The sequence below is a fragment of the Rutilus rutilus genome (assembly GCF_951802725.1).
Source record: "Rutilus rutilus genome assembly, chromosome: 1".
NCBI lineage: Eukaryota > Metazoa > Chordata > Actinopteri > Cypriniformes > Leuciscidae > Rutilus > Rutilus rutilus.
This window is the reverse complement of record NC_140209.1, coordinates 37294545-37320564: the sequence shown is the minus strand read 5'-3', so window position 1 is coordinate 37320564 and position 26020 is coordinate 37294545. Positions and strand designations below refer to the sequence as shown.

The following is a 26020-nucleotide window of genomic DNA, read 5'->3' as shown; positions in this document are numbered from 1 at the left end:
TTGAACATAGTCATCTTCCTCATAGCTGAACTCACCCTCGTCATATTCATATCCTCCATTCTGATAGCCATGATATTGTCCCACACTTGACCTGTCATAACGAACAGAGCGACCCAGTCTTCCAGATGTTTTGGATGAGATGAATTTGTTAGTTAACCAGTTTGCTGCTCCTGCTATCTTCCCCAGAGCCCATCCTTTACTTTTGAATTGTGCAGCTCCAGTTTTCTTTTTACCAAAAAAGCCTTTGAATTTGCCCCCCAGTCCAGAGGTGGCTGCTGCATTTTTATTTGCTTTTCCACCAATATTGAGTAATAAATATGTTCTTCCACCCTCCTCTTTTTTATTTTTGTCTTCTTCTGTAGCTTTTGACTTTCCAAAGCCTGAAAACAACTTTGATGTACTTTGTAAAGCCTTTGGGGTCATACCTTTTTTCTTCTTGCTGCCAGATAGTCCCATGAAAAGCCTAGATGTGCTTTTTAGCCCTCTTTTTGATTGTTTTGGGGCTGGCTTTGAGAAAAATGGGGACTTTCCTGTCAGACCTGTGAGAACTTTAGAAGCACCTTTTAAATTAGCTTTTGCATCCCCTTTCTTTTCAACATTCTGCTGACCCTGAAGAGCAAAGCCTGTCATAGCCGAAGACGCCCCTTTCAGGTTTATGTCCTTCATTTTACCTAGCTGAAGTTGTGGCTTTTTTGGATCAACACCTTCCTCCGCTGCTTGGCCACGCTTTGGCTTAGCTACAGCTTTCACTGCCATAGCTTTGGATGCTCCCTTCAGTGCAGCTTTCCCTTTCCCTTTCCCTCTTTTACCACCATCATCCTCGCTTTGCACATCCTCTTCGTCTAATGCCTCACTGTCCTCAACCTCACTCCTATCCACATCGGAAGCCTCCTCAGATTCACTAGGAGCTGGTTTTCCTTTTCCTTTTCCTTTCTTTGGATCCTCTTTCCCTTTCCCTTTAGGAGGATCTTTGGCTCCCTTTCCCCCTTTCTTGTCATCTTTTGCTGCCTTTGTATCTTCTTTTGCTTCCCCCTTTCCTTTGTCACCTTTCTTAGGTGCAGCTTTGTCTGCTTTCTTTGGTGGCATTTTATCCTTCTCCAAAAGTCATGCTAATATACGTCACTGTATCAAAAATGGATGTTCAGTGACAGAAAACTCAAACAGTTACACATATGGTCCATGTGGATTCCAGGTTCAACAAAAAAGTTATGAATTATGTCTAATAATTCTCTTAAATGTAAGCCCAAGTCAAAATAATTTTCACTTAACGCAAAAGCCAAAATGCTGATAGCTCTTTTTGTTCAGGACTCTACCTTACAGGTGTATTCCTCACATTTCAGAAATGTCCGACAGTGTCTTGTCCTTGGCTGTAGGGCTAATTTTGGCAAGAGATTTCCCACAGACAAAAGGCTCTTTATCTCAGGCATCCATGAATGTCAGCATCCCTTTTGTCATGTTCTACAAGCTTTTTCATGCCTTGGGAAAGTACTCCAGTTACACTTTTTGTCCTCTCGAGTTTTGCAGGTAGTGTCCTTCAATAGCTCCAGATGCAAGTGTCTGAAAGTATGCGAGGGCTCCCCGTAATAGCTGCGAAGGGCACCTTAAATGTATCAACTACACTGACTTAGAGTAACATTATCTGTTTGGCTCATTCCTGTATAAATAATGCACGTTGGCTGAGCTGTTACTAAACTGTGTCTGAGGACATTTCCAAAAAGTATGGTAATGATACTGACCGAAGAGGAATATCTCCTCCATCACATCTGAGTTGGGTTAAATGTTTGATATTATATAAGTAAACAAATAAAACAACTGTAATTTGATACTGTCAATCATGCCAAACTCTTTTTTTTAAATTTTCTGTTTTTAATTGAGTGACTTGCCGCAGTGACATTTTGATTTAAAGCAATGTTATCAACCACCCAACAGGACTATTGGAGATGGAAATCATTTGAATTCATTGAATATAATGAATATAACAAAAAATTTGGATTTGATGATTTTGCTTTGTTTAGGCCAATAAAACAAACAAAAAAGTATATTATATGTACAAATAATAAATATAGCTTGTAAATGTTTAGATTGACATGAATTATATATGCTTTACTATAGGATGACTTCAGAGAGTTGTGAAAACAATTAATTAGCTCTTCTTTATCTTTTAACTATATTTTTATGAGCAGGAGAGAATCCGAACAGGTATCAGCATTCATTATTATGATGCTACTAACTCTCTGATACATATGTTTATGTCAGCTCTGAAAAAATTGAGTGGTTATCACAGACAAGAATCACATATGTACATAATAAGCTGCGTGATTATCTCTCTGTTGACCACTTAATATTCCAAGAGTTCATGACACTGGTAGAGATAAATTCTTAATAGCCGGTCTGTATTCAGTTCACTAAGAAATAATTAAATATTAATCGGAAAAGTTCTAAATATAGAGTGACCCCATTCATTGTTTGCTTCAGATATTCGCCATCACATGCATATATTGCATATTTATGTGATAATACATTTAGGTGATATTTAAACTGAACATTATTTTTATGATTACATTTTTTTGTAATTTTCTTTGCTTGAAGAAGAGATGGTTATCTAATTTAAAAAAAAAAAATCCTCTGTGGTGCATCAGCTGTTCAGCTGTTATGTTTTGAAACAAGTCCAAGAGGAGGTGGGCTGCTTTCTTTCGAGGATGTCCAATCCGTTTTCAATACACAACACGTATGACTTTACCTTCAGCTATCAATTTAATTAATAGAGAATCAATGTCTTGTTTCATTATAATACTAAATGACGCTCTTAAAGTCAGTTCAAATTCTTTTTCGGCAGGATATATACAGCACTGCTTTCATCAGGAATTAAATACATATTAGAGTATAAATAGGTAAGTAAAGAGAAGACTTAAACCTGTGTAGACCCGCTTAGTCTCCCTGACGAGACGTAATGCATACCCCAAACCCTAAATGAACCTGTTTAAATCCAAGCCTAGCGATTCACCAGGCCAAGTGCTGGGTAAGGTTACAATTAAGAGGCTTGGGGGAGGACTAGATAAAATTTCAGTGGTGTTAGAAATGGTTAGAAGCGAGTTATCCAAGTGAATAAATCTATACATTGTCTCACACCATACATATAAATGTCAAACATCATCTTTGCCACAATGAAATGTCAAATGTCAGCAGTTATCCAATACTGACTACAACCCTTTAAAGGGATAGTTCACCCAAAAATGAAAATTTACTCACCCTCAAGTTGTTCCAAATCTGTATGAATTTCTGTCTTCTGCTGAACACAAAGGAAGATATTTTAAAGAATTTCAGTAACCAAATAGGTGATGACATTGACTTCCATTTTTTATTTTTTATTTCAAACTATGGAAAGTCAGTTCAGTCCATCAACTGTTTGCTTATATTCTTCAAAATATCTTCTTTTGTGTTTAGCAGAAGAAAGAAACTCATACAAGTTTGGAAAAAACTGAGTAATTGATGACAGAATCTTATTTTTTGGGTGAACTATCCCTTTAAATTGCTACTTATCACATTAATGTTCAATTTATTGTTGTTTGTCTTGGGATAAGAACTCCAAAGTCACTGAAGAAACTACATTTTAAAAACAGTAAAAGCAATGACAATTCCCCCCCCCCCCCCCCCCCCCCCCAAAAAAAAACATGAATCGACTTGTTACTGTGTCAATGACTTATCTAATTTAATGCAATTAGGCTACACCACACAAATGCATTTTTGTCACACACAAGCGCAGTGTTTTATTAGTGTAATGAACCTCCTTATGCTTGCAGATGCCAGCCATTAATTAATAAATAATGAAGGGAAATCTTTAACAAGGCACCTGGGATCTATGGAATGGTCGTCAAATGTCCAAGATATGCCCACATAGTGATAAATCGCCAGATATATTAAAAGTAATAATGAAAGGAATATATAATTATATACACAGCGTAAATAAATAAAATAAAAATATTCTATATATTATATAGATACTATAGCCTATATAAATCTTTTTAATATCCTAGTGAAGAAATATAAATAAATAAAAAAACTAGCATTGTACAGGAAGCATACTGTCAAATAAAAAGTGTAGTTATAACACTTACCTTGAAAATTGTTTTTAAAAAATCATTACATCTAATCCCTTTTCCAAAAGAGTCACTCAATGGCTATATTCTGTTCTGGAATATAAGATCCGTTCTCAGAACAATTAGTGTGCTGCACTGAACTATGCTGGGCCAACTCATTGTATGTTCATATAAGGGCTGATCTATTATGTTGTTCCTCTGCCAAACTGCTCTCTTTCAGATGTAAAAGCTGCAAACACACGCAAACAGACCTTTTTCCAAAATGCAGAGATAGAACAAAAGCCATGGTAATGTGACTTGCTTGTTTTCTTATTTGGACAAAATGCATTTTAGTAGACAAAGCAAAGCATCATATCATATACCTCAGAGAAGCTATAGCAGGTAAACAATTTCTATTATTCTAGAAACTACAGGCCTGGCTCTGTATGCAAACAAACTGCCTCACCCCTAATACAAGCTAATTGTTATGAGCAGTGGCTGCAGACATGGTTTAAAGAGCTCTTGCCTCTAGATTTTAGAGGTGAGACTGCATCACATCTACAAGGAATTTTCATTCAAATTATTCCTCGTTGTGGCCAAAACAACACTTGATGACTTACTTAAAAGTCCCTGTAACATTTGTGATACCAATAATTGTTCAGTACAATAGACAGTCAGCTGCCCTAAGGGGGGGAAAACCTCACGGGTACAACAACTTGTAGCAGGACACCCGTTTTAACATCAGTCAGAAATTTGTATCTTGTCTCCCCCTAAAGGACACATATTATTACTTTAAAATCAGCTTGAAATCAAAATTGGCAATAATTGTTTTTAATGGAACAGAGTTTATTATAAATGATTTATACTTGCACATCATTATTTTAAAACATTCATGTGCCCTCATAATCTATAATCAAATTAACTTTCCTTCTTGCAGCGACATCTGTGTTTACTGGCGTGAGGGCGGGACAACCTGTCACTCACATGACATCACAGCAATAACAAACCACAACCACCCAATCAATTTCTGATGAACAAAATCAAGTACTTCCCTACATTTTTTTTTTTTTTTTTTTTAGCCTTTAGAAGCCATTTCACACATTTTCTACTGGTAAATCACCAGGGGGCAGCAAAGGCTCTTAAGGCTCTAAAGAAGAGAGTTTGAGATACACGTCATGTGTGAAATTACACTGCGTTTGTAACACCACAAGGGAACCTCATGAAATGAGATGTCTACCTCAGTTATTCCCTACATATGAAAACATCAATGTTGTTAATTTTGAATGAAATATTGTTATACACATTAACTTCCCTCATACTGTGTCTTATAACAATATATTTTATTGTGTGTCAAAAGCGCTTCTACTTTGCCCATGCTAATCATTTCCAATGGGTCGTCTCAGCACCTTCCATGCTTTAAATACTGTAGTAGTCACATGACCTATTTGGCCCTCTTAAAGATGATGTTAATGCTCTATAAAATATGAAAGTAAAACAATCAAAACCATCATCTTTCTATTGAGTCTTATTGTCCAACTGAGCAATTATTAACACCAGTTAAAACTGCGCTCAAGAATTAAGCTTTCACTAACTTTTTGAAAACTTCTAGAAAGGTCATGCAGTTTACATCACTGGGCTTGTCTGTGAGCAATATCACAGTATCTATGTGATATGGCTGAATATCAGCACTGCTGTGATTCGACTGTTAGGCACGAGTGCCGTTGGTAATCACAGCCTGCTCATATTAGACAAAGTTAATGTTTGAAAAAAATATCTAATTTACTTATCAAAGATGCTGCAACAAATCCCCCTTGAGAAGAGATGTTTAGAAATGAGGTTAATAGAGCAATTTCTGGGGCACTTCAACAGGTGTCTCCGTGTGAGGGTGACAGCGGGAAAGAGAGTTTTGGAGGAAATAACAAGGAAATGAGTAGAAATTAATTGTTGCCATATGGCAACATTGTGCCATAAAGAGTTAACCACTATCTACATAAGAGCCAGCGGCAAATTCTCGAAGGACTGGCCGAGATGAAGCTGTTCTCTGCGGGTACATGAGCGCTAAACGGCCGCTGATGGCCTGGAGCTCAATCTCCGAAAAGGTCTAAACAAATGGTCAAATATGCGCTATGTTTATATATGAGTCACATATTTGAGGTTTAAATGCCTGCATTCTTGCCTAAAACACTATTAGAACTACATTTCATGACACAACAACAGTAGTAGGCCTATTTGTAAAAATTTGCTTGACCATCAGTCGCCGTAAGTGGAGTGATATACAAAGTGGAGGGAAACGTTCCAGTGCTGATACTGGGGGGAATATCGCACAGCTGGAAAATGCTCTCAGCCAATCAGATTCGAGAACCAGAACGAACTGTAAATGTTAATACATTTGCTCATTAGGAAAAAAAATGAAATGGTCTTAAGGAGCCTCCTTCTTCAGTAAGTTACAAATAGCTAATTAAAAGTTTAGCTACATTTCAGTTCACAATGTCAGACTGCAGTATTGAAAACATTCCAGTATGTTCAGAACCTCACGATCAGCACAGCAGTAAATGATGCAGAATATCAGAATGAAGTTAAAGCTGAAGTTCACAGCCCCGGCTAAGAGCACACACACACACACACACACACACACACACACACACACACACACACACACAGCACCATATGGCCCCAGCATCAAGTGTCATGTTTACAAGCGTAGCTCATTGGCACTGCACTCGTCCTTCTTACCATTATCTTTCCATCCGAGCTCATTCAAAGTAACTCCAGCGTAGAAACGTAAATTCTCAAGTTATTCCAAAACAGTTTCTTGCCATCCTGCTCATCATTTTAGCGTTTTGAAATGTGGGCTAGTTACACAAAGCCCCATCAAGCCTGAAGTGGAACAGCCTTCCAATGGCTTGATAGTTCCCCACTCCACACTTGTCTGTTGTGTTGTACAGCCCGAGTGCCTCAGCATGCATATTTAATGTCAACTATTATGCTAGTTTTCTGTAATGAATAGAGTAGGCAGCTCTAGGTTTTCAGATAAATACAGAAAGCTAACAGTTAACATCTTGTGACATAAAGAGTGCTTCTGAGTCACCACCCATGTTTAAGTTGTGAGTTGAACTTACTGGTGTGCTGCAATCATATAAAGTCTTCACCATATAACCATACTTTATTACAATGCATAAATGTAAGCTTCATACTGGATACGCTACATTTAAAACTCTCTTAGTAAGTTTAAAAAACATTTTGAATGTGTGCAGTAAAACATCACAATCTCATCACCTGATCCATTACAGATGCAATTAACCTTTCACAATGATTTAAATGGTTAACTAATACACCATAAAACGTGAAAAATAACCAACACACCTGGTGATAAATTGTTGTGTTGAAGTTCAACAATCTGCTGCTCCTTCTTCTCTGGCTATCTTAAACTGGTATGGATGAACTGAACTGGATGTTCTTGTCTTAAGTGCTTTTAATAATGAACTATGATCTGTCTGTCATGTTGGTTTTATGGGATTGTAAAATACAGCTAACACAGGATTGGTGGAATCTATCTGCAAATCTTTGGTCATTGCTTTGTGTTGAAACGCTTTTCTTTTGTCACTTTACCCTGGTAGTCTTATATATATTCAATGTCTTTTATACATTTATTTTCTGTCTAGTTGTGCTTCATCTGACTGTCTGCAAGAAGGAGTTCACATGAATAATGTCACAAATGTGATTAGTGACCTAGAAAAGTGCAGAATATGCAATATATCTGAAATATCACATTTCTTCTTTTTTTCCTCCTTTTTTTTGAATGCCAGATTTTTCACATAGTCTCAGACTTTTATTCCTTACTGTACATGTCCAATTCAGTTTAAATAAAATAAAAAAAACACATTATGAAAGGCACAAATAAGAACAAAAATCTGAACATTATTTATTTGAATGGGTTTTGTCAGGATGTTTTTCATAAACAAAATAATCACTTTTCAATGGCTGACCACAGGTTCTTCCATGACGTTCTGTGAAACACTGCAGTTGTTAACAGAAAAATGTTCTGTTGTGCATGTATCAAATGTTCTGTTGATACTGTAGAGGATCTGAAGACTAGATTTTATTTCTTCACGATCTGAATGACATCCTCGTGTTCCATGATGTGTGTCAGTCCTACTCTCTGAGGACTGTACTTTGTGCTTGTTCCCTATGATCCAAAAAGACAAGTAGTTGTTGAAGAAAAGCACATACGGAACAAAAGCAAGACTATGTTTCACTACAGGTGAAGGAGAATCTTACCCAGACAAGTGCGTACTTGAACTGGCTAGCTAATGTCCTGTGGATTCTGTGACACTGGAAGAAGAGGCGCAATCATGAGTTCATACAAGTGATTGACACATACAGAAGTGGCCAAAAGTGAGGTCCGGCCTCGGAAAATTGACATCTTCACACTTTATTCACATATTGTTTAAAATGTGTGTAAGATTTTGTAAGCTTATTGAGTAGTTGTGCTTGAAGTCAATGTATAAGGCAATGAAACATACCAAATTGTTGGATATAACTTTTGGCAAGGCTGTCATATTAAGAAATTATGAAACAACAAAATATGTTGTAGTCAAAGTATGCTTTTTCCTGTGAGCTTTTTGTTTTTCTATGCATTTATCATTTATTTATTTTTGCATAATAAAATAAAACCAGTAGCTGTAGTTTCCTTATTTTGTCAGATAAATACCTTAACCAAGTGTAATGTTTTGTTCTTCCATCATATTTAGAAAAAAAATCCTCATATTTTGATGGTTTAATCAAACTTTTAGGATCATTAAAAACAAATATCCCCTCCGGATATCACTTTTGGCCACTATAGTATACAGTATATGATGAAGATTTAGTTAGACAGCATATAAAATATAAATACACATATTCAGGTATATTTTTACACAGTGCACAACACCTCATCATCTACGATGCGGTTTTCTAAAATGAATAACTATGAAAATAACTATGTTTTGGTTAAAGGTGCACTGAGTGTGTTTTTCCACAGGTTGACCACAGCGTAACGCATAAATAAAGTTGCAGGTGATACAGAGACATACCACATGTTCAACTGATGCTCCTCGTCTCATGATTATAGGGTCACCGAAATCTGGTCGTGCTACACAACATAAAAAAAAAAGGATGGTAAGAATTGGAGAACAAAAACACAATAATTATAGAAATTAAAATATCTATACTGTACTGACTTTTATTTTTAACAGGAAATGAACACCAATACACCTCTTCAAAATGAATGCTTTGTAAAAAAAAATACTGTACAGCAAAGAAACATAGCACTTGTTCAGTTCTTATGGCAATCTCTGAAAGGGAACTTCCCAAATTTATGTTAAGATTTAAATTTAGGAGGAATGCTTTAATACCAAATGTGAGCCTTAATCCGTATCACCTTTTCAAGTGGATGGAAAGCCGCTTCCCCACCAAAATAAACCAAAATCTGATGCCAAACAGGCTTGGTTTACACTAAAAACTCAAATAAATCATTAATAGATTACAATAATCTAACTCTAATCTCAATTAAAATGCTAAAAAAGGAACATTAACTTAATGTATCAATACAAAACAAGCAGCTTTGTCATGATTACAGCAGAAATACTGTAAATTGAGGGAGGCCTTCAAATATGTTGGACAACCAGGGGCCTTTGAGTCAAAAAGGTTGAGCAGCACTGCTCTAGTGTGAAAGCCCGCTTACATTTTAAATGACTAAAATATGAGGACAAAAAGGCGCACCTCCTCTCTTCTTGGTGTATATGCAGATCAGAGCCAGGTATTCCCACAACTGCTCAAGGAGGTAATCTAGATTCAGTTTCATGCCACAGCTGATCACTACACTGTTAGGTCTATGGGCCAGACGATCCACTTCCTCTATAGAAATCTGGTCCACTTTGTTGTACACCTGTAACAAGATGAATCATATTCAAATTTGCCAACATACTGTTAAATCTGAGAAGCTTTGCATTAGGCTGATACTTGAATTGAAATATATACTCACATATAAGCAAGGCATGTACACTCTGTTGCCCACAATGACATCAATAAATTCATCTGGAGTGCTGTCCTCTCTGAACAAAACCTCAGCATTGAAGATTTCTGCAGTCAAGTTAAGGTAGACGTGTCGCTCTTCATTAGAGGAAAATTAAATAAAGTGACTAAACTGGGCAAAAGGATACTGTACTCATGAAGAATGAGCTGAACAAGCTTCTCAGAGCAGTGTGTGAGGGGAACCGTTGAATTGTACGATAAGCCACCACCTTTTTTAGGCTGAAAAACAGATATTTTATATGTGAACAGATAAAAAAAAGAATGTTTCAGTATAGATATGTGTGTGTAATCCTATTAGTCTCTAAACAGTAAACAGTCTCAGTATTTCAGAAACTTTTTTTTTTTTTTTTAAAAGGACAATTTCAGTGTCACACATGATCCTTCAGAAATCATTCTGAAATAAAATAGAAAAATCAGAAATAGAAAAAATTTTGTAACATTATGTCTTTACTGTCACTTTTGATTAATACGTCCTTGCTGAAAAAAATTATAACTTATTCTTACTGGCCACAAATTTTTTAAACGTTTGGATAATCTGTGACAGCTTGACACTTTTTGTCAGTTGCGTATTATCGTCAACTAAAATGTTATTTTCAACTAAAGTGGACTAAAATTAATGAATGAGACTCTACAAAATATTGACTAAATTTAAAGGACATGTTAGTCAATAGACAAACTGAAACACTGACCTTAAAATAGATATTTGGTTTGGGCCGGTTGAGTCTAATGCCAACAGTTTCAAGTTCTTTTTCCAGAAGTTCCCTGAAGAACAAAACAACAATCATCAAACAGAACAATAGTGCAAATATTGCAAACATTCTCCAAAGACTACGGCCTGGTTTCACAGACAGGGCTTAGATTAAGCCAGGATTAAGCCTTAGTTCAATTAGGATATTTAAGTATCTTTTATAAACGTGCCTTAGAAAAAAACATTACTGGTGTGCATCTTGAAACAAAACAATGGCACAGACTTATTTTAAGATATATCAGTTTTCAGTTAAAACTGCTCGAACATGCAGTTTAGTCTTGGACTAGGCTTAAAGGGTCACTGAAGTGCCTTGAAACGCGCAGCTTTGTATGATGTGTTGACGTAATTTCCACTGAGGCTAAGGCGGGACATACTGAATGGCTCCTCCCCCTTTTCAAATAGCCAATAGCGTTTAGTTTACCTAACAGACTGCGAGTTGTACTTGACAGCCTCATGGAAACGAATCCGAGCGCTAATAGGTTGGATTCAATAGTAACATTAGAGGTGTGAATAAATTCGAGCCATTTCATTCTGAAAACGGAATAAAATTGGAGCATTTGAGCAACCGAACACACACATATCCAACCAATATTTCTCCGTGACGTGACAACGGGAGTGATGTCTGGTTCGTGAACGATTCGTTGGAACTGATGAGCACGAGAGCTGACACTGAGCATGCGTTTACCATCGAACGTACAGTCAAGTACAGCCATGGTCACTTTGGCCAAGCGGCATTTAAAGCATAGGGGACGGGAGTCGTGGGACCCTTTAGATTCTAGAAAGCATTTGATTGGACAGAAGATGTGATGAGAAGCTGAAGTCGCGGTGAAGTCATAAAAATCCGTGATCCATTTTAGCACAAGTGAGAGATTGTAAGTTTTGAATGCTTATATCTCCTAAATGTGAATTTTGTCATTGTTTTGGAACACACCGGATTATTTATAACATTAAGGCTAACATATTCATCCTAAGAGCTAAAAAAAAAAACTTCAATTTTGATTTCAGGGGGCCTTTAAGCCTTGTCTGTGAAACCAGGGGTAAATATTTCAACTCACCTCTGAACCTCTCCTTTAGTTGCATCCAACATCATGATGACCACATCTGCAGTTCTGGCCACAGCAATGACCTGTCTACCTCTGCCCTTACCTTTCAAACAAAGATTCATGAATTTAAACGCATGTCAAAATATGTTACACACAAAAATGTACATTACAAAAGAAAATACCTTGTGCAGCCCCCTCAATGATACCAGGCAAATCCAGCAGCTGTATATTGGCACCTTTGTACTAGAATTGAATTTTTAACAAACTAAATTAAAGCAATATCATGTCAGATATACATGTTTATGATATTATATACAAAATTAGATATTATATCCTCCTATTGTAATTACTATAATAACAATAGTAATAACATAAGCAGAAAGAAGATAAAAACAAAAACAGAGAAGAGAAATATTTTAACATAAATGATACCTCAATGACACCTGGAATGCAGGTCAAGGTGGTGAACTCATATGAAGCCGCTTCACTTGCTGTTGATGTCATTAAACTGAGAAAAGTAGACTACAAAACACCGTCAATTAGAGCATGTCTTGTCCATCAGAAATATGGCACAGTTGGTGTCATTGTTACCTTGCCAACTGAGGGGAATCCAATCAGAGCCACTCTAGCATCGCCAGATTTCATAACATCGAAGCCTTCACCTTTGGCTCCAGCTGATTTTGAGGGCTCCAGAAGCTGGGCTCTGTACTTGGCTAACTTGGCTTTCAATAAACCCAGATGGTATTCAGTTGCTGCAAAACAAGTTGGGAAATAATCAGGATTTAATTGATGAAATAAACAGACACAAAGCATCAAAAGGCCCATTGGACATTCAAACCAGGGTCTCTTGACTCACCTTTATTCTTCTGTGTTCGAGAGATTTCTCTCTCTATCTCCGCTATCTTTTCCAGAATCCCCATTGTCAATGAAGTGTGATATGTTTCCTAATGTGAAGCCTGTGAACATTACAGTAGCATGAAATAAAGCATGTCCATCTGCTCTCTAGCTACGTTGTCAGTAGTAAGCTAAGCTAGTAGGCACTTATATCAAACTTATCAAACACTGTTGCAGATTGATATGTGATGTCATACAAATATCATATCAAATGGCTACTTATACAAAGTCAACACATCAGAAAGTATTAGACACTGTCACTCGTGTATTTAAAGAAGTAAATGCTGTGATAATTACAGTTTTAGGCAGCCCGAACTCTGCGGCATGGACTGCTGGTGACGTCACCACTCGCTGGTGGACACAGTGCTGCACAGAAAGTGCTCCGGTGTGAAACTAATTCTATAATGTTTAAATCCTGAACATTTGCTTTTCATAAAGCGCTTACATTTATCGTGATATGTCAGTTATATTTTACCCGTTGTTGCCATACTGTTGATAATTTACTCAAGACCAACATATGTTTGACAACAAACGTTCCTATCAATCATGCATAACAGTGGCTGGAATTCAATTCCGACTCATTTCTGCGAATCGGTTCATTCGAACAGTCGTTTCACAAAACCGATTTAGTGATTATTTCATGTAGGCATGCAATTACTTCGGATTTTGGTCCCTTACATACCGTTGTGGAATAATGTTCTAGTAAAGCCAGGTGAAGGCACATATCGTCGTTCATGAACAATTCAGTTTGCTCATTGAGAAGAACCGACTGAACGATTCGCTCACATGGAAGCACAAGGTTGCCAAGTCCGTGGTTTCCCCACGCAATTCTTTTAAACTTGCCACGGATTTATTTTCCTCCAGGGTTAAAGGTCTGAAAAATGATTATATTTAAATATTTTCCTCTACCCAATATAAAACTGTGCTAGACTGGTAGGGAGAAAAAATTATGACAAGGACCAAGATGGAAAATATAGCATTAGAACAAGATCTTAAAACTGGAAATAGTTTGTTATTTAAATAGCTAACAAATAAAGGATAACTACCTCCACCAAAGTATTTTGTTCACCAGCTGTCAATCTTAAGGTAAGATCATTTTATTTATGAAAACACACTGTGTTTATAATTTGTTTTCCAGTTGAAAAAAGATGTAATGCACAACAATGACTGTGTAAACAATGTATTTTGGGGTGTGTGAGTGGCATGTTTTAATGGAAAAGTTCACCCAAAAATGAAAATTCTGTCATCATTTACTCACCCTCAAGTTGTTCCAAACCTGTATGAGTTTCTTTCTTCCAGACAGTTGATAACACCCATTGACGTAGGGAAAAAAATACTATGAAGTCAATACCGTCAACTGTTTGGTTACCAACATTCTTTAAAATATCTTCTTTTGTGTTTAACAGAAGAAAGAAACGTATACAGGTTTGGAACAACTAGAACACCCATAGTTTTGGGTGAACTATCCCTCAGACTAGTTTTGATTGGGCTGAGTTTATCACGGAGATCTGGCAACCCTGGTACTACATAACACATCGTGCGAGTTTAAACATGGCAGCCGCTGCCGGGTCGCGATCCTCCACGCAAAATAACGCTGGTATGGAGGGTTTCTCTTTCCCCGTGGTTGACAGACCACCTGGGGACAATACGAGTAAAGACCCGACCACTACCGGAGAACCGAAAAAGAAACCGTGCCGAGCGTGTACGGATTTTAAATCATGGATGAAGTTGCAGAAGCAGACGTCCTCAGTCTCAGTGCAGGTGACAGTGAAACTACAATTTTGAATGAGAATCAGGAGTAAAACATCTGTGTAAACAAAATAGATGACAACTAAACACATGCATCCTTGCTGAACTTATATCTTGTCACTACAATTGGCTTGGATTTTTACATTTCAGAATTAGGCTACATTTTAATCTTCCACCTCTTGCACTATAGTTTTACTATAGTAACACTAAATTTAGTTATAACTATGGTATATGTTGTGGTGGCAAGCAAAATTCTATCTCTGAATAAGAGACAAACATTTCCAATTGTCTTTGAGGTTTATTTTCTTGCTAGAAAAGGCCAGCAGTCATACAGTCACACAGAGTGGCTGCAGAGTGTGACAGTGAGGGAAGGGCATCCTTCCTCCTTTATAATCTTTACTCCCAGAATGTTATCTTTCTAGGCCAATGATGGTATTTTCAACCATATTTGGAACATTCTTAAATATTGTAGATTCATAAAACTATTTGGGGGACTAATGGAATCAAATTTTAATACAATTATAGTAGCCAACATTCTAAATATGTTGGCTACTATAATAAGTAAATTCAATATTTTTTGCAGTGGTTCTCAACCAGTGGGCCTCAGTAAACTTCCAGAAGAGTTGCAGGATTACTTTAAAGCATTTACATTAATTAATCATTATTAATATGATAATAATAATAATTTACATTAAACTGCTTAACAAGATTTAAACTGAAATCATATTTCTATTTTATCCCCACTGTAACTATTGTTTTTGATGAGGAAAATACAGTGTTTAAAACTTCAGGAATCACAAAATGAACTGTGGTTAACTGATTTAATATATCAATACTCTCAGTTTCTTTTAATAAAAGTAGTTTGAAAACAAGCGGATTAATTACAGCAGAAGTATCTGAGCCTATCAGAGAGGGTGCCTTTGAATGTTGTGTTCAACATCAGAGGGCCTTTGTGTCTAAGTTTGAGAACCATTGTTTTATAGGAACCAGTTACACTGAACTAATTGGTAGAAGAAGCCAGTCATGGTTATAGTCAGTGTTGGGGGAAAGTTCACATTGAAAAGTAATTTGCGTTACGTAGTTACTTTTTTTAGAAAAGTAATGCGTTAAGTTACTTTTGCGTTACTTTTTTCACCTGGGCTGGGCTTGTTTTTTTTTTTATAACGACGTTATATTTTTTTGGCAAATGTAAAGACCCTTTCACACCAAAAGTGAAATAATAAGCCTCAGGCTGAAGGAAATGCAAATTCACGGTTGTACAGTAGAGGGGGCAGTTCAAACAAACCTTTCAGCTGTGCTGCCAATCTGGATTGTAGAAGAACAGGATGCAGGAGAAGTTTAACACTTATTTTAGCAATAAGAAACTAGTCATTTTTGCTTATGGTTTAACTGAATCATTGAAGGTCAGAAGCAAGTACGTTGGTCAATAAGGTGAGATTAAATGCATTAAATGTATGTTTTATTTAACATATTTAGTTATTGGAGGTTTGCATTGCATTTTGAGGAATATCAGATTTTTTTTTTGTGCAAGTGAGATGAGTAAATGCACGCTCGCATTTAGTCTAGAACTACAATAACCATCATGTTTACACACAACGCCTCTGCACTTCGCTTTGTCTCAACATGGGGTCAAGAGAGCTGTCAGTCAATAAATAGGAAAACAAGGTCAAGAACTATAGTTTAGCTGCCAGAGCAACACAATAATGTTGTGCTACAACAGTTGCTATTGTTTACAGTAAACAATCATATGATATTTGAACAGGAGAGCAGGGCGGTGGAGGAAACTAAGCCTGTTGAATGCCCTCTGGACAGAGAGGAGCTGGGCAGGAGCTCATGGTCTTTTCTTCACACTATGGCTGCATATTATCCCGATACACCGACCACAGAACAACAGGGGGAGATGACACAGTTCATCAACCTCTTCTCAAAGGTTTTCCCGTGTGATGAATGCGCAGAGGACCTGAGATCAAGGTTGTCGTCATTTATTGTTGTGGTTTTTATGTTTGTCCTCTACCATTTTGTAGCAGAAGCATTGCAGTGTTCACATTTATGTTTGGTAGCATATGTTTCAATGATCTTGTCTCTTATCAGATTGAAAACAAATCAACCAGACACTAACAGCCGGCACAACCTCTCGCAGTGGCTGTGTCGCCTCCATAATGACATCAACATCCGGTTAGGCAAGCCGGAGTTTGACTGCAGCAGGGTGGATGAGCGATGGCGGGATGGCTGGAAAGACGGTTCTTGCGACTGAAATGAACATACTGATTCTGTGGACCTGTCAGTTTTGCTGCAACAAATGCAGTGCCAATCAGGAGTCATGCATATTAAACATATACATGTTGACTTTGCACTTAAACTTTGTTCTAATTGATATAATGATTTATCAATATACAAATGTCTAAATTGTGACTTTTAATCAAGAGTTTGTCTGTCTACAAGAGTATGGTGTTATGGCCCATACTTTTTTTTTTTTTTTTTTTTTTGGATGGTTGAGCTCTTGGTGGATGTAAATAACCCAGAGGTAACTGGATGAACTCTGTTCAACAGCTGGAAATAAAAATGTTCTGTTTGTTTAGAGCAGTGGTTCTCAACCTTTTTGACTCCAAGGCCCCTCAATGTCAAAGACTATATTTGGACCCCCTATATTTCTGATACTTTGGCTATAATGTCAAAGCTGCTTATTTTCAAAGTTGCAGAAACAGAAACTTGGAGTGGCAACGTATTAACATAATTATAATTAATTAAATGCCATAATACCGATAACTGAGTGTTCTTCATGGTTTACACTTTTTATTACCAGTGTATTTACATGACTTTTCTCATTTGTAATTTCAGCAATAGCAATTTCTACTTAAAATATTAGACCTAGTCTTATATACATTTGTTTATATACATTTTTGTGTACCTAAGTATGTTGTGATAGTCAAAACAATGTCTCTGTAGGCTATGAAACAAAAAAAAAATATGCTGAAGAACATTAGGGTAAAACAACACTAGACCCTATTGACAAAATATTCTGCATGCCTCCTAAAATGTTCCATTTGGCCTGCTAGTGGGTGAAGCTGAACAGCCCCTATGAAGTTAGCAGACCCAATCATAAGAAATAACACGTGACTGGTGGAATTTTGAAAATCCAAATGAATAGACATTAAAGCAAAATAAATAAGGATCGAAATTATATTTCATTAAATATAATATAATGAAAGAAAAATAATTACACAAATAAATAAAATAATAGTGTACATAACTAAATCTACAAGGGGTGATAGAAAGCTACAAGGCACTTAACTCATGGAAAAAAAATTGGCTACTGTAATAGCTTTTTCATTTTAGAGAGCACAGGGGGGTGAAGCAAGAATTTTAAGCTCATTTACAAAATGAGGGAGGGGGGGGGGGGGGGGTGTAAATGCTTATATTGAAATATTTTACCCTTCCCAATGTAAAACTGCACTAGGCTTGAAGGGAGAAGAAATGTATTACAAGGAACAAGATAGAGAATATAGTAGCATTAGAAGATCTTAAAACTGTAAGTTCGTTTTCAAATAGAATGACACAATCATAATTAAATCTACATTTATGAATGAAGAATTTTGCAAGTCCGAAAATGTTGTTAACCAGATAGTGCTGTGTACAATGTTTCTTGGGCACACCAAATTTAACTTGTTCATAGCTAAAGGGGTTGACATGGATGTCGATGTGGTACATTTTGCTGTACAACTGAGAACAGAATAACTCAGTTTCAATGTCATTCTCACAAAATTGACAAGAGGTTTCCTCCAATATCAAATTTCGACCTAGCTATAAGTAATTTCTTTGGATGGATATACTGTATGTCATTAATTATTTTAAAATGGAAGTTCTCTTACTTTAGGGGAAATTGGAAAAGTATAGGTAACCCATTCTTATCTCCTTCAAATCAAAATCTTTAAAATAATTTAGTGTCATCTGAGCTGATTTGGTAGAAGTCTATCAATGTAGACACTTCTAATATGCATGTTGTTACATAAAAGATCTCTAATAGAATAGTTACCTAAACATTGGGATGGGAGAGAGATGGAGAGGGATGTCACATAGTGTGCAAGAATAGCAATATCACCATGTTTTGAGGTATGGCACTTAAAACTGTGTAACAAAAACAGGATGGCATGCCATGTTTTAAACAGAAATCATTGTAATTGAGAATATTACCATAACTGTCCATCATACAGTAAAGACAAAAATATTAAATTTAAACCAGGTTTCATAATACAAAGACTTATTACGGAGTAGCCTACAATAAAAACGATTATTCCAAATGCAAGTCTTGTGAGGACTGAAGTTATGAGAAAATGCTAATTTCCAACACATGAGCACAGATAATAGGTTGGACGACTCGAAATCACACTCAATTCTAAACCACCCACTTTCCCAAACACCGAAGAGAAGACTATCAGTAGATGTTGCTGTTGAGAATGTAACACAGAATCAGAGAGATTGCGCACGCCTCTGACAGTGTGTGTGTGAGAGAGTGTGTGTGTGTGTGTGTGTTGTTTGCCTACCTCGACCAAGAGCCCAGAGCCTGAATAACAGTAGGAGGAAAATGGACGGAGTGGGTTCATTTGGTGCTGGGAGAGCCGGGGCTGCTTTCGACCCTTTTGCCTTTATTCAGCAGCCGCAGACCATCCTTAGAATATTATCATGGGTAAGACATTTATTTACCTACAGATAATCATGTCAGCCTAGAGGAGACAAATGTAATCTGTGAGAATAACCCAGAGCATATCATAATTATAACGTTTTCATCACACGCTCATTTAATAATTTAACGAGGTCAATGGGAAATATGACGCTCGTATAGATATGCGTTTATTTGAGACAGGTAAGATTATTTTTCGTTTATATTGCAAATTTTGACGTGTTGATGTCACGAAGCGTTTTTGCCTCTGATGACGAGATTACTCATGTGATTCCTTCTAGAATAATAACATATAGAAGCATGAATATAGCCTAAATACACGCGCTTGTTCTTGAATCATTTGTGTTGTTTCGTTTATTACTGTGAGATGAATTCGTTTATAATAGCATTATATTATTATGTAGCCTATTATATTTATCAATAGGCCTATTATCACGTAGACGTGACTTCATATAGGCTATATAGCCTATAGAGCCTAAATTGATGAACGTTTCTCTTTAATGCAATATAGGTTTTTCTTTTCTTTTTTTTCTCCTTTTTTTTCAGTAAGAGCATCATGCACTATAGTGTATCAAAAATATAAGCGAGTGTCTCATTTTGAGCATTAATGTTGCTCAGAAATGCTGTTTAGATAGGCAGCCCACTAGGTTTTGATCCGCAGCCACAGTCTGCTTCTATATGACCGGCTCTTCGATTCTGATTGGTTGTTGCTTTACTATACGCTCATGTACTGTTACTTCCATTTTTGCATCAGACAAACACATCACGTGGATAATGGCTTTGTGCAATAAAATTCTCTTTCAGTCAAAGTTTTTTTTTTTTTTTCGTGTAAATTAGGTGTTTTTTATTTTTATTATTATTATATATTATTATATTAATTATTTTTTATTTCATATTGAACAATAGTTTAAGGACATTTTGTCCTACAAATGGAAAATATTGATTTAGAACATTTACAGTAGGCCTACATAATGTTCATTGAATAGCATTGATATGGTCATACAGTGGATATCATTATGACTGTGTAAGTTTATCTTTCTGTTTCATTTTGTAATTGAAACATTTAAAAAAAGATAGACACTATATAATTGCTTTAAGAACATTAACTAACATTACTACATCATATAATGCTTTTCGTTAGTAAGTTTGAAATCGTTTAATAGTTAGAAATGTAATGAAAAATTTATATATAATATATATTCTCCACAGACCCAAGGTATGTATAATCAAGGAGTTAAAAAATGTGTCCATTTTATCAACATCAAGATTTTAGTTAAAATGTATGTATAATTTATTATGCAGAAATGAAAATGTGTATATTTTAGCTGTTGGTCACCATTTTACACATTTTAAATACAGTTTTTATGGTTAGTACATTTTTAAAAGTACAAATATAGTCTCTCAATTAATATAAATCTGTAACTATAATTCTACAAAAATGATAAAAATGTTGTTATAATTTTAGATGAAGTATAACTTGACAGTGTAGGAAGCCTCTGTCTCTGCTAGCCATTTCATATCAACTGCCTTTACACAATAGTATTTAATGTAATAGTATTAAATGTTTAATGTCATTTACAAAGGGTTTTAACAGCATTATAATAAAAACAAATGATTAAGTCATGCGTATCTTTTCCCCTGCAGATCTTCTCAATAGTGGTGTTTGGATCCATAATTAACGAAGGCTACGTCAACCACGGCAGCGAGAGGCTCTATTGTGTTTTCAACAAGAACAACGATGCCTGCAACTATGGAACCACCATTGGGCTCATAGCATTTCTAGCCTGCATTTTCTTCATTATCCTTGACGTGAAGTTCCAACAAATCAGCAGTATTAAAGACAGAAAGAAGGCAGTGATGCTGGACATTGGATTTTCAGGTAAACAATGAGAGCAAGTCCAAACAGACTCAGACTCTCTATGACTGCATGTTATTTTTAAGCTGTGAAATATTCATGGGGTCTGGCAACGATTCATAATCTCCACAGAAGTACTGTATTGCCTTCAGACATTGTCACTTTTATTTGTGATTTTGTCTTTTTATGTAAACACGGGGCAGTATAGTCAACTATATTGTCATTAGTCTAATATTATTTTGTACATGATTACAGGTTTCTGGGCATTTTTGTGGTTTGTTTGTTTCTGCTTCTTGGCCAACCAATGGCAACGCACCACCCCAGATGAGCTGCCATTAAATCAGGGAGCGGATGCTGCCAGAGCTGCCATAACCTTTTCCTTCTTCTCCATCTTCACCTGGGTAAATGAGAAAATGGAAATGAACACACATTTTACTGTCATTTTATGAGAGTGACTGCCGTTCTTGCAGAACACCGATCCATTTTGAGTTCACGAGTACTTGAGGAAGTTGTCAAATCATGACCTATCTCATCGACATTAGCTTGCTCTACATACTGGTTTCAGCCCTCAGGGGATTTGGGAACATGTAATAGAATTACTTCCTTTTCCCTGGCCATGAATGAGGATAAGAATAGTGTTTGGTGGTGTGTCCTGATGTGAGAGAAGCAGTGAAAGACATTGGCTATTTCTTACAGTAACTGAACAAGAGTGAAATGTTTATCTTGTATATACTTATATTATTCTATATATTTCTTGCAAGACGTCGTACAAGGACCTGCACATGTTGTTTTGATACTACTGTGATGTTTCAGCATCACTGTATAAAATTATGATTAATAAGTTATGACAACATATATTTTTACATTGCTTTAACTCATCAAAAGACTTTTTATATAAGTTATACAAGATTCTATTCATTTTTAAAGTCAGTTTAATGTAATTTAAGTTGAAATGACTTAAACATTTAAAATTTAAGGCAGCAACTTTTTTTTACAGTGATGTTGCTAAGGATACAAATTTAGCCAAAAATACAAAACTAAATGCCAAGTACTAGAATAATTTGTCACCAATATTTCTGTAGTGCTTTGAGAACAGGAAAAGTGGTCAGAGTTGAGAGTAGTTATTTTTAAAGAGAGTTTGATGGTAATCTGTGACTTTCAGTTGCTTTCTCGTTGTATTTCAGGCTGGTTCGACTGTAAGAGCGGTGCAGAAGTATCTGCTAGGGACCGATATGACCCTGTTCACAACAGAGCACATCGATGGCAACCCCCCTCCTGTCCAGCCCTACCCCACCGTCACAAGCACCGAGCCTGACGACACATACCAGAGCCCACCCTTCACTGAAAACCTGGACCCCACCGGCCAAACCTACCAGGTGCCAATTTACTGAAACGCTGCCGAGTAAGAGTCCATGTGCGATGTCATTGGTCTATCATTGTGGATGACTGGCACTGCTCTTCAAACTGAAGTGGTGTGACAATGTTCATAGGTAGTACCGTTCTGTGAACTTCTGTACGAGAATATGTTGATTGTGATTTCACTTTCATTTGGAATATTACGTGTTAATTTATCAGCTGGAATGAAACTGATTGAAAGGTATCAGTGTTGTATAAAAATGAAAAAGGTTACGTTGCATGTATTATATTTAGAGAGCTATAAAGTGCCATGCATCCTAAACAATAACTTATATATTCAGTTTCCATAATGTTGTTGGGTACTGTATATAAAGTGCAATATCTGAAATATGGAATCACCAAACGTTTGACACGTTCTCCAACTAAAAGCTTAGGAGGGGTGGTCTTCCTGAAAGAGGGGGGAGTTTCGCTGTAGATAAGGGTGTCTTCTTAGGTGTGTAAAAATGGTGTTGATTCAATGTTTGATTTCGTGAACCCTCTAAACCTGTTGAGAAAAGGCAAGATTTTAGTTTTTTTTTTTTTGTGGATTTCGAACAAAAAGTTATCATTTTATTTTTATCAGAGCCACGATTAGTTGCATTTTAAAAGTGCATTTTAATACAACTATATAGTTTAATTGGCATTTAAAAGAAAAATGTTATGAATGATTTTACAAACTTGTAAGACAATGACACCAATTGGTATGCATGTAAATTTGAATAGACTACAAAATTACTAAAGAAATTAATATTTTTATTCATCAAGGACACATTAGATTGATCAAAAATGACAATGTTGCTAAAAATTCTATTTCCAATAAGTGCTGCTGTTTTGAACTTTCTATTCTTCAAAAATGTACAAATATTAAGCAGCATAACTGTTTTCAACATTGATGATAATCATAAATGTTTCTTGAGCAGCAAATCATCATATTAGAAAGATTTCTGAAGGATCATGTGACACTGAAGCCTGGAGTAATGATGCTGAAAATTCAGCTTTGCCATCACAGGAATAAATTACATTTTAAAATATATTAAAATAGAAAATAAAAGTAATTTAATTTGTAATCATATTTTACAATATTACTGTTTTATTGTATTTTTGATCAAATAAATGCAACCTTGATGAGCGTAAGAGACTTATAAAATCTTTACAGACCTCAAATGTTTGACCTGCAGTGTAAATTGCAAAGTGATGTGTTTGGGACATCCTTCAGATATTCATCTGTTGTAAAAAAAAAAAGAAAAAAAAGAAGCTGTTTGGTGACCATCATCAGTGCTTTGTCTGATATGTGGTAGATTTTGGTAATGTTTCTGTGTTCAGAGATAGGGCAACATACAAAAATGATAGTGATTGTACTTCAAAACATGTAAATGAAGTATGTTTGTGAAAGTGGTCAGGGTCTTGTGTTTCCTGTACTTAACTCTGCACTCTTTAAAATGCCTCATGGACCAATATTTCTAATTTACTGAGGTATGTTTTGCTGGATCAAAATTTGCACCTCTAAACAAGTATAATAGGTGATGAAGAGAAGTGAAATTAAAAGCCTTATTTAATTTTTGTATTTGTACTCCTTTTAAGGACAAAGTGCAAAATTTGCATCAGTAAAAATGCCTTGACCTAGTCCATGACTCTTTTAAAACACATATTACATACTGTATCTGCAGGCAATATATGCCATCTTGTGATTGAAAGATGTACACAAAAGATTTGCTGTTGTCAGTTGGAATGTCTTCGGACTGCAGTTGTCAGACATTATAAAAAATAAAGACATGTTTTTTCATGAGTGGATCACCTGTAATGTGCCCCTTTAATGACTTTCGCATACCATTATAATGAGATTATTCAGTTGTCAGAAGCTGTACCCTGTAACATTTTGAACTTTCTACTTTAAATTGTTTCAAATGGTTATATAATTATATATTCTGATATATCCCAATGTTATTTAGTTCTAAATTTAGCAAAGAAAAAGTTAATGTTTACTCAGGTAACCCTGGTTCCCTGAGATAACGAGCATTGCATTAGTTCACCAACACTTATGGGGAAATTTCCCATTTTCTCCGAATCCTGAAGCCTGATTGGTTCACGTCTGCGCAAGTGCACAGACAAATGGCATTTCAGCCTGTCGAAAGGGGCGGGGCTGGCTGCCTATATAAGCCATGCAGAAATGCCCAATCATCAGAATCTTTCGACTGAGGAGCGGCTAGCATAAATTGCTGTGTAGCGTAGTAGCACGCCAGCTACGCAATGCTCGTTCCAGTTATTTCAGGGAACCAGGGTTACGTGAGTAACCATAAACGTCACCTTTCGACACTTTCGGCACGTAGCGTATTCTCGGCCTGAGGACCACTTTACAGTCGTTAGGAATGAACTCAAGGCAGGAAGGTTCCACAGACAGAGTCTGCAGATCTCCAACTCGCTTGACTGACGCTAAAGGCAGCAAGAAGGCAGTCTTAAGCGAGAAGGACCGAACGTCAGTTGTTTCAAAGGGAGGGTCCCAGAGAGCCCTATAAGGACTGTGGAGATGTCTCATGACGGGACAGAACGTGGGCAGGGAGGATTCAACCTCCTAGCTCCCCTGGGAAACCTAACAACCAGGTAGTTTTTCCCAATCGATTGGCCGGACACCGGGGCGTGATTTACCGCAATGGCCGCCATGTGTACTTTGAGTGTGGAGGGGGTGCGCCCACCGTCCAGCATCTACTGCAGAAACGTGAGAACAGACAAAGTTTCGCACTTGGCTGGGTATTTTTTCCGAGCTAAGCACCAGCTTGAGAAAACAGACAATTTCTGAGCGTAAAGGCGCCTTGTGGAAGGAGCCCTCACTTCCGAGATCGCTCTCATCACTTCCTGGGGAAGGCCTGATAGTTCCAGTCGAGGGGCCAAACATGCAGGTTCTACAACTCCGGTTGGGGGTACCAAATTGTAGGGGACCTGCGGAAGTAGGGCTACAGGATGGAAGGCATAAAGGCACAGACGAGGCCATTTCTGTGGCAGCGTGTCCATTTCCTTTGAGAAGTATATCTGGCAATGGGAATTCTCTATCGTCGCAATGAGATCCACATCCGCCTGACAGAAGGTGCGCCATATCATGTTGACTGCCTGGGGGTGGAGTCTCCATTCCTGCCGGTACGCCACATGAAAGCATCTCTGCTCCTTCATTGGAGGAGCCTGGCAAATTGACCGCCCTCACTCACTTGGTGGTTTATAAAGCCACCATCCTGTTGTTCAAGCAGACCAGGACATGATGACCCCTGAGTTCCTGCTGGAACTCCTTTGAAGGCCAAAATCACAGCCATCATTTCCAGGCGGTTGATGTGCCAACTTGACATAGGGAACGCCCATGAGCCAAAGGCTATTCTGCCATCACACAGGGTACCCCAGCCCATCTTGGAGACATCTGTCACGACCACTTTCCTCCTGAAAACCGAGCCCAGCGTAACCATGTTTTGGTAAAAGCGGGGTGATTTCCAAGGGACCATGCCACTCGTGCCAGATGAGGAGCGTCAG

At 36.9% G+C, this 26020-nt stretch overlaps 3 protein-coding genes across 3 annotated transcripts; 2 read left to right on the top strand and 1 right to left on the bottom strand.

Moving 5' to 3' along the window:
- Positions 1–7974: 7974 nt before the first annotated feature.
- Positions 7975–13640, bottom strand: drg2 (developmentally regulated GTP binding protein 2). Its single transcript, XM_084425574.1, has 14 exons — positions 13516–13640; positions 13131–13199; positions 12796–12895; positions 12531–12691; positions 12372–12461; positions 12122–12182; positions 11952–12042; positions 10838–10910; positions 10277–10367; positions 10099–10196; positions 9837–10002; positions 9149–9207; positions 8355–8408; positions 7975–8262 (listed from the first exon to the last, which is right to left on the bottom strand). Exons 3-14 carry the CDS (start codon positions 12857–12859, stop codon positions 8176–8178), a joined length of 1095 nt encoding a protein of 364 aa, XP_084281700.1. The 5' UTR covers positions 12860–12895; positions 13131–13199; positions 13516–13640; the 3' UTR covers positions 7975–8175.
- Positions 13641–14282: 642 nt separating this feature from the next.
- On the top strand, positions 14283–17174 carry gfer (growth factor, augmenter of liver regeneration (ERV1 homolog, S. cerevisiae)). The gene is made up of 3 exons (XM_084409216.1): positions 14283–14594; positions 16345–16553; positions 16674–17174. Exons 1-3 carry the CDS (start codon positions 14385–14387, stop codon positions 16834–16836), a joined length of 582 nt encoding a protein of 193 aa, XP_084265342.1. The 5' UTR covers positions 14283–14384; the 3' UTR covers positions 16837–17174.
- A 1900-nt stretch (positions 17175–19074) lies between these two features.
- syngr3a (synaptogyrin 3a) lies at positions 19075–23238 on the top strand. The gene is made up of 4 exons (XM_084425108.1): positions 19075–19266; positions 20905–21139; positions 21371–21516; positions 22300–23238. Exons 1-4 carry the CDS (start codon positions 19165–19167, stop codon positions 22504–22506), a joined length of 690 nt encoding a protein of 229 aa, XP_084281234.1. The 5' UTR covers positions 19075–19164; the 3' UTR covers positions 22507–23238.
- Positions 23239–26020: the final 2782 nt, after the last annotated feature.

Coding starts and splice junctions, on each gene's coding strand:
- drg2 (XM_084425574.1), bottom strand. CDS start 12,859: ATGGGGATTCTGGAAAAGATAGCGGAGATAGAGAGAGAAATCTCTCGA. Junction 12,692..12,795: donor TCGAACACAGAAGAATAAAG/GTGAGTCAAGAG, acceptor CTTGTTTTGCAG/CAACTGAATACCATCTGGGT. Junction 12,183..12,371: donor GCATTCCAGGTGTCATTGAG/GTATCATTTATG, acceptor ATTCAATTCTAG/TACAAAGGTGCCAATATACA.
- gfer (XM_084409216.1), top strand. CDS start 14,385: ATGGCAGCCGCTGCCGGGTCGCGATCCTCCACGCAAAATAACGCTGGT. Junction 14,595..16,344: donor CGTCCTCAGTCTCAGTGCAG/GTGACAGTGAAA, acceptor ATATTTGAACAG/GAGAGCAGGGCGGTGGAGGA. Junction 16,554..16,673: donor GCAGAGGACCTGAGATCAAG/GTTGTCGTCATT, acceptor GTCTCTTATCAG/ATTGAAAACAAATCAACCAG.
- syngr3a (XM_084425108.1), top strand. CDS start 19,165: ATGGACGGAGTGGGTTCATTTGGTGCTGGGAGAGCCGGGGCTGCTTTC. Junction 19,267..20,904: donor TCCTTAGAATATTATCATGG/GTAAGACATTTA, acceptor TTTCCCCTGCAG/ATCTTCTCAATAGTGGTGTT. Junction 21,517..22,299: donor TCTTCTCCATCTTCACCTGG/GTAAATGAGAAA, acceptor GTTGTATTTCAG/GCTGGTTCGACTGTAAGAGC.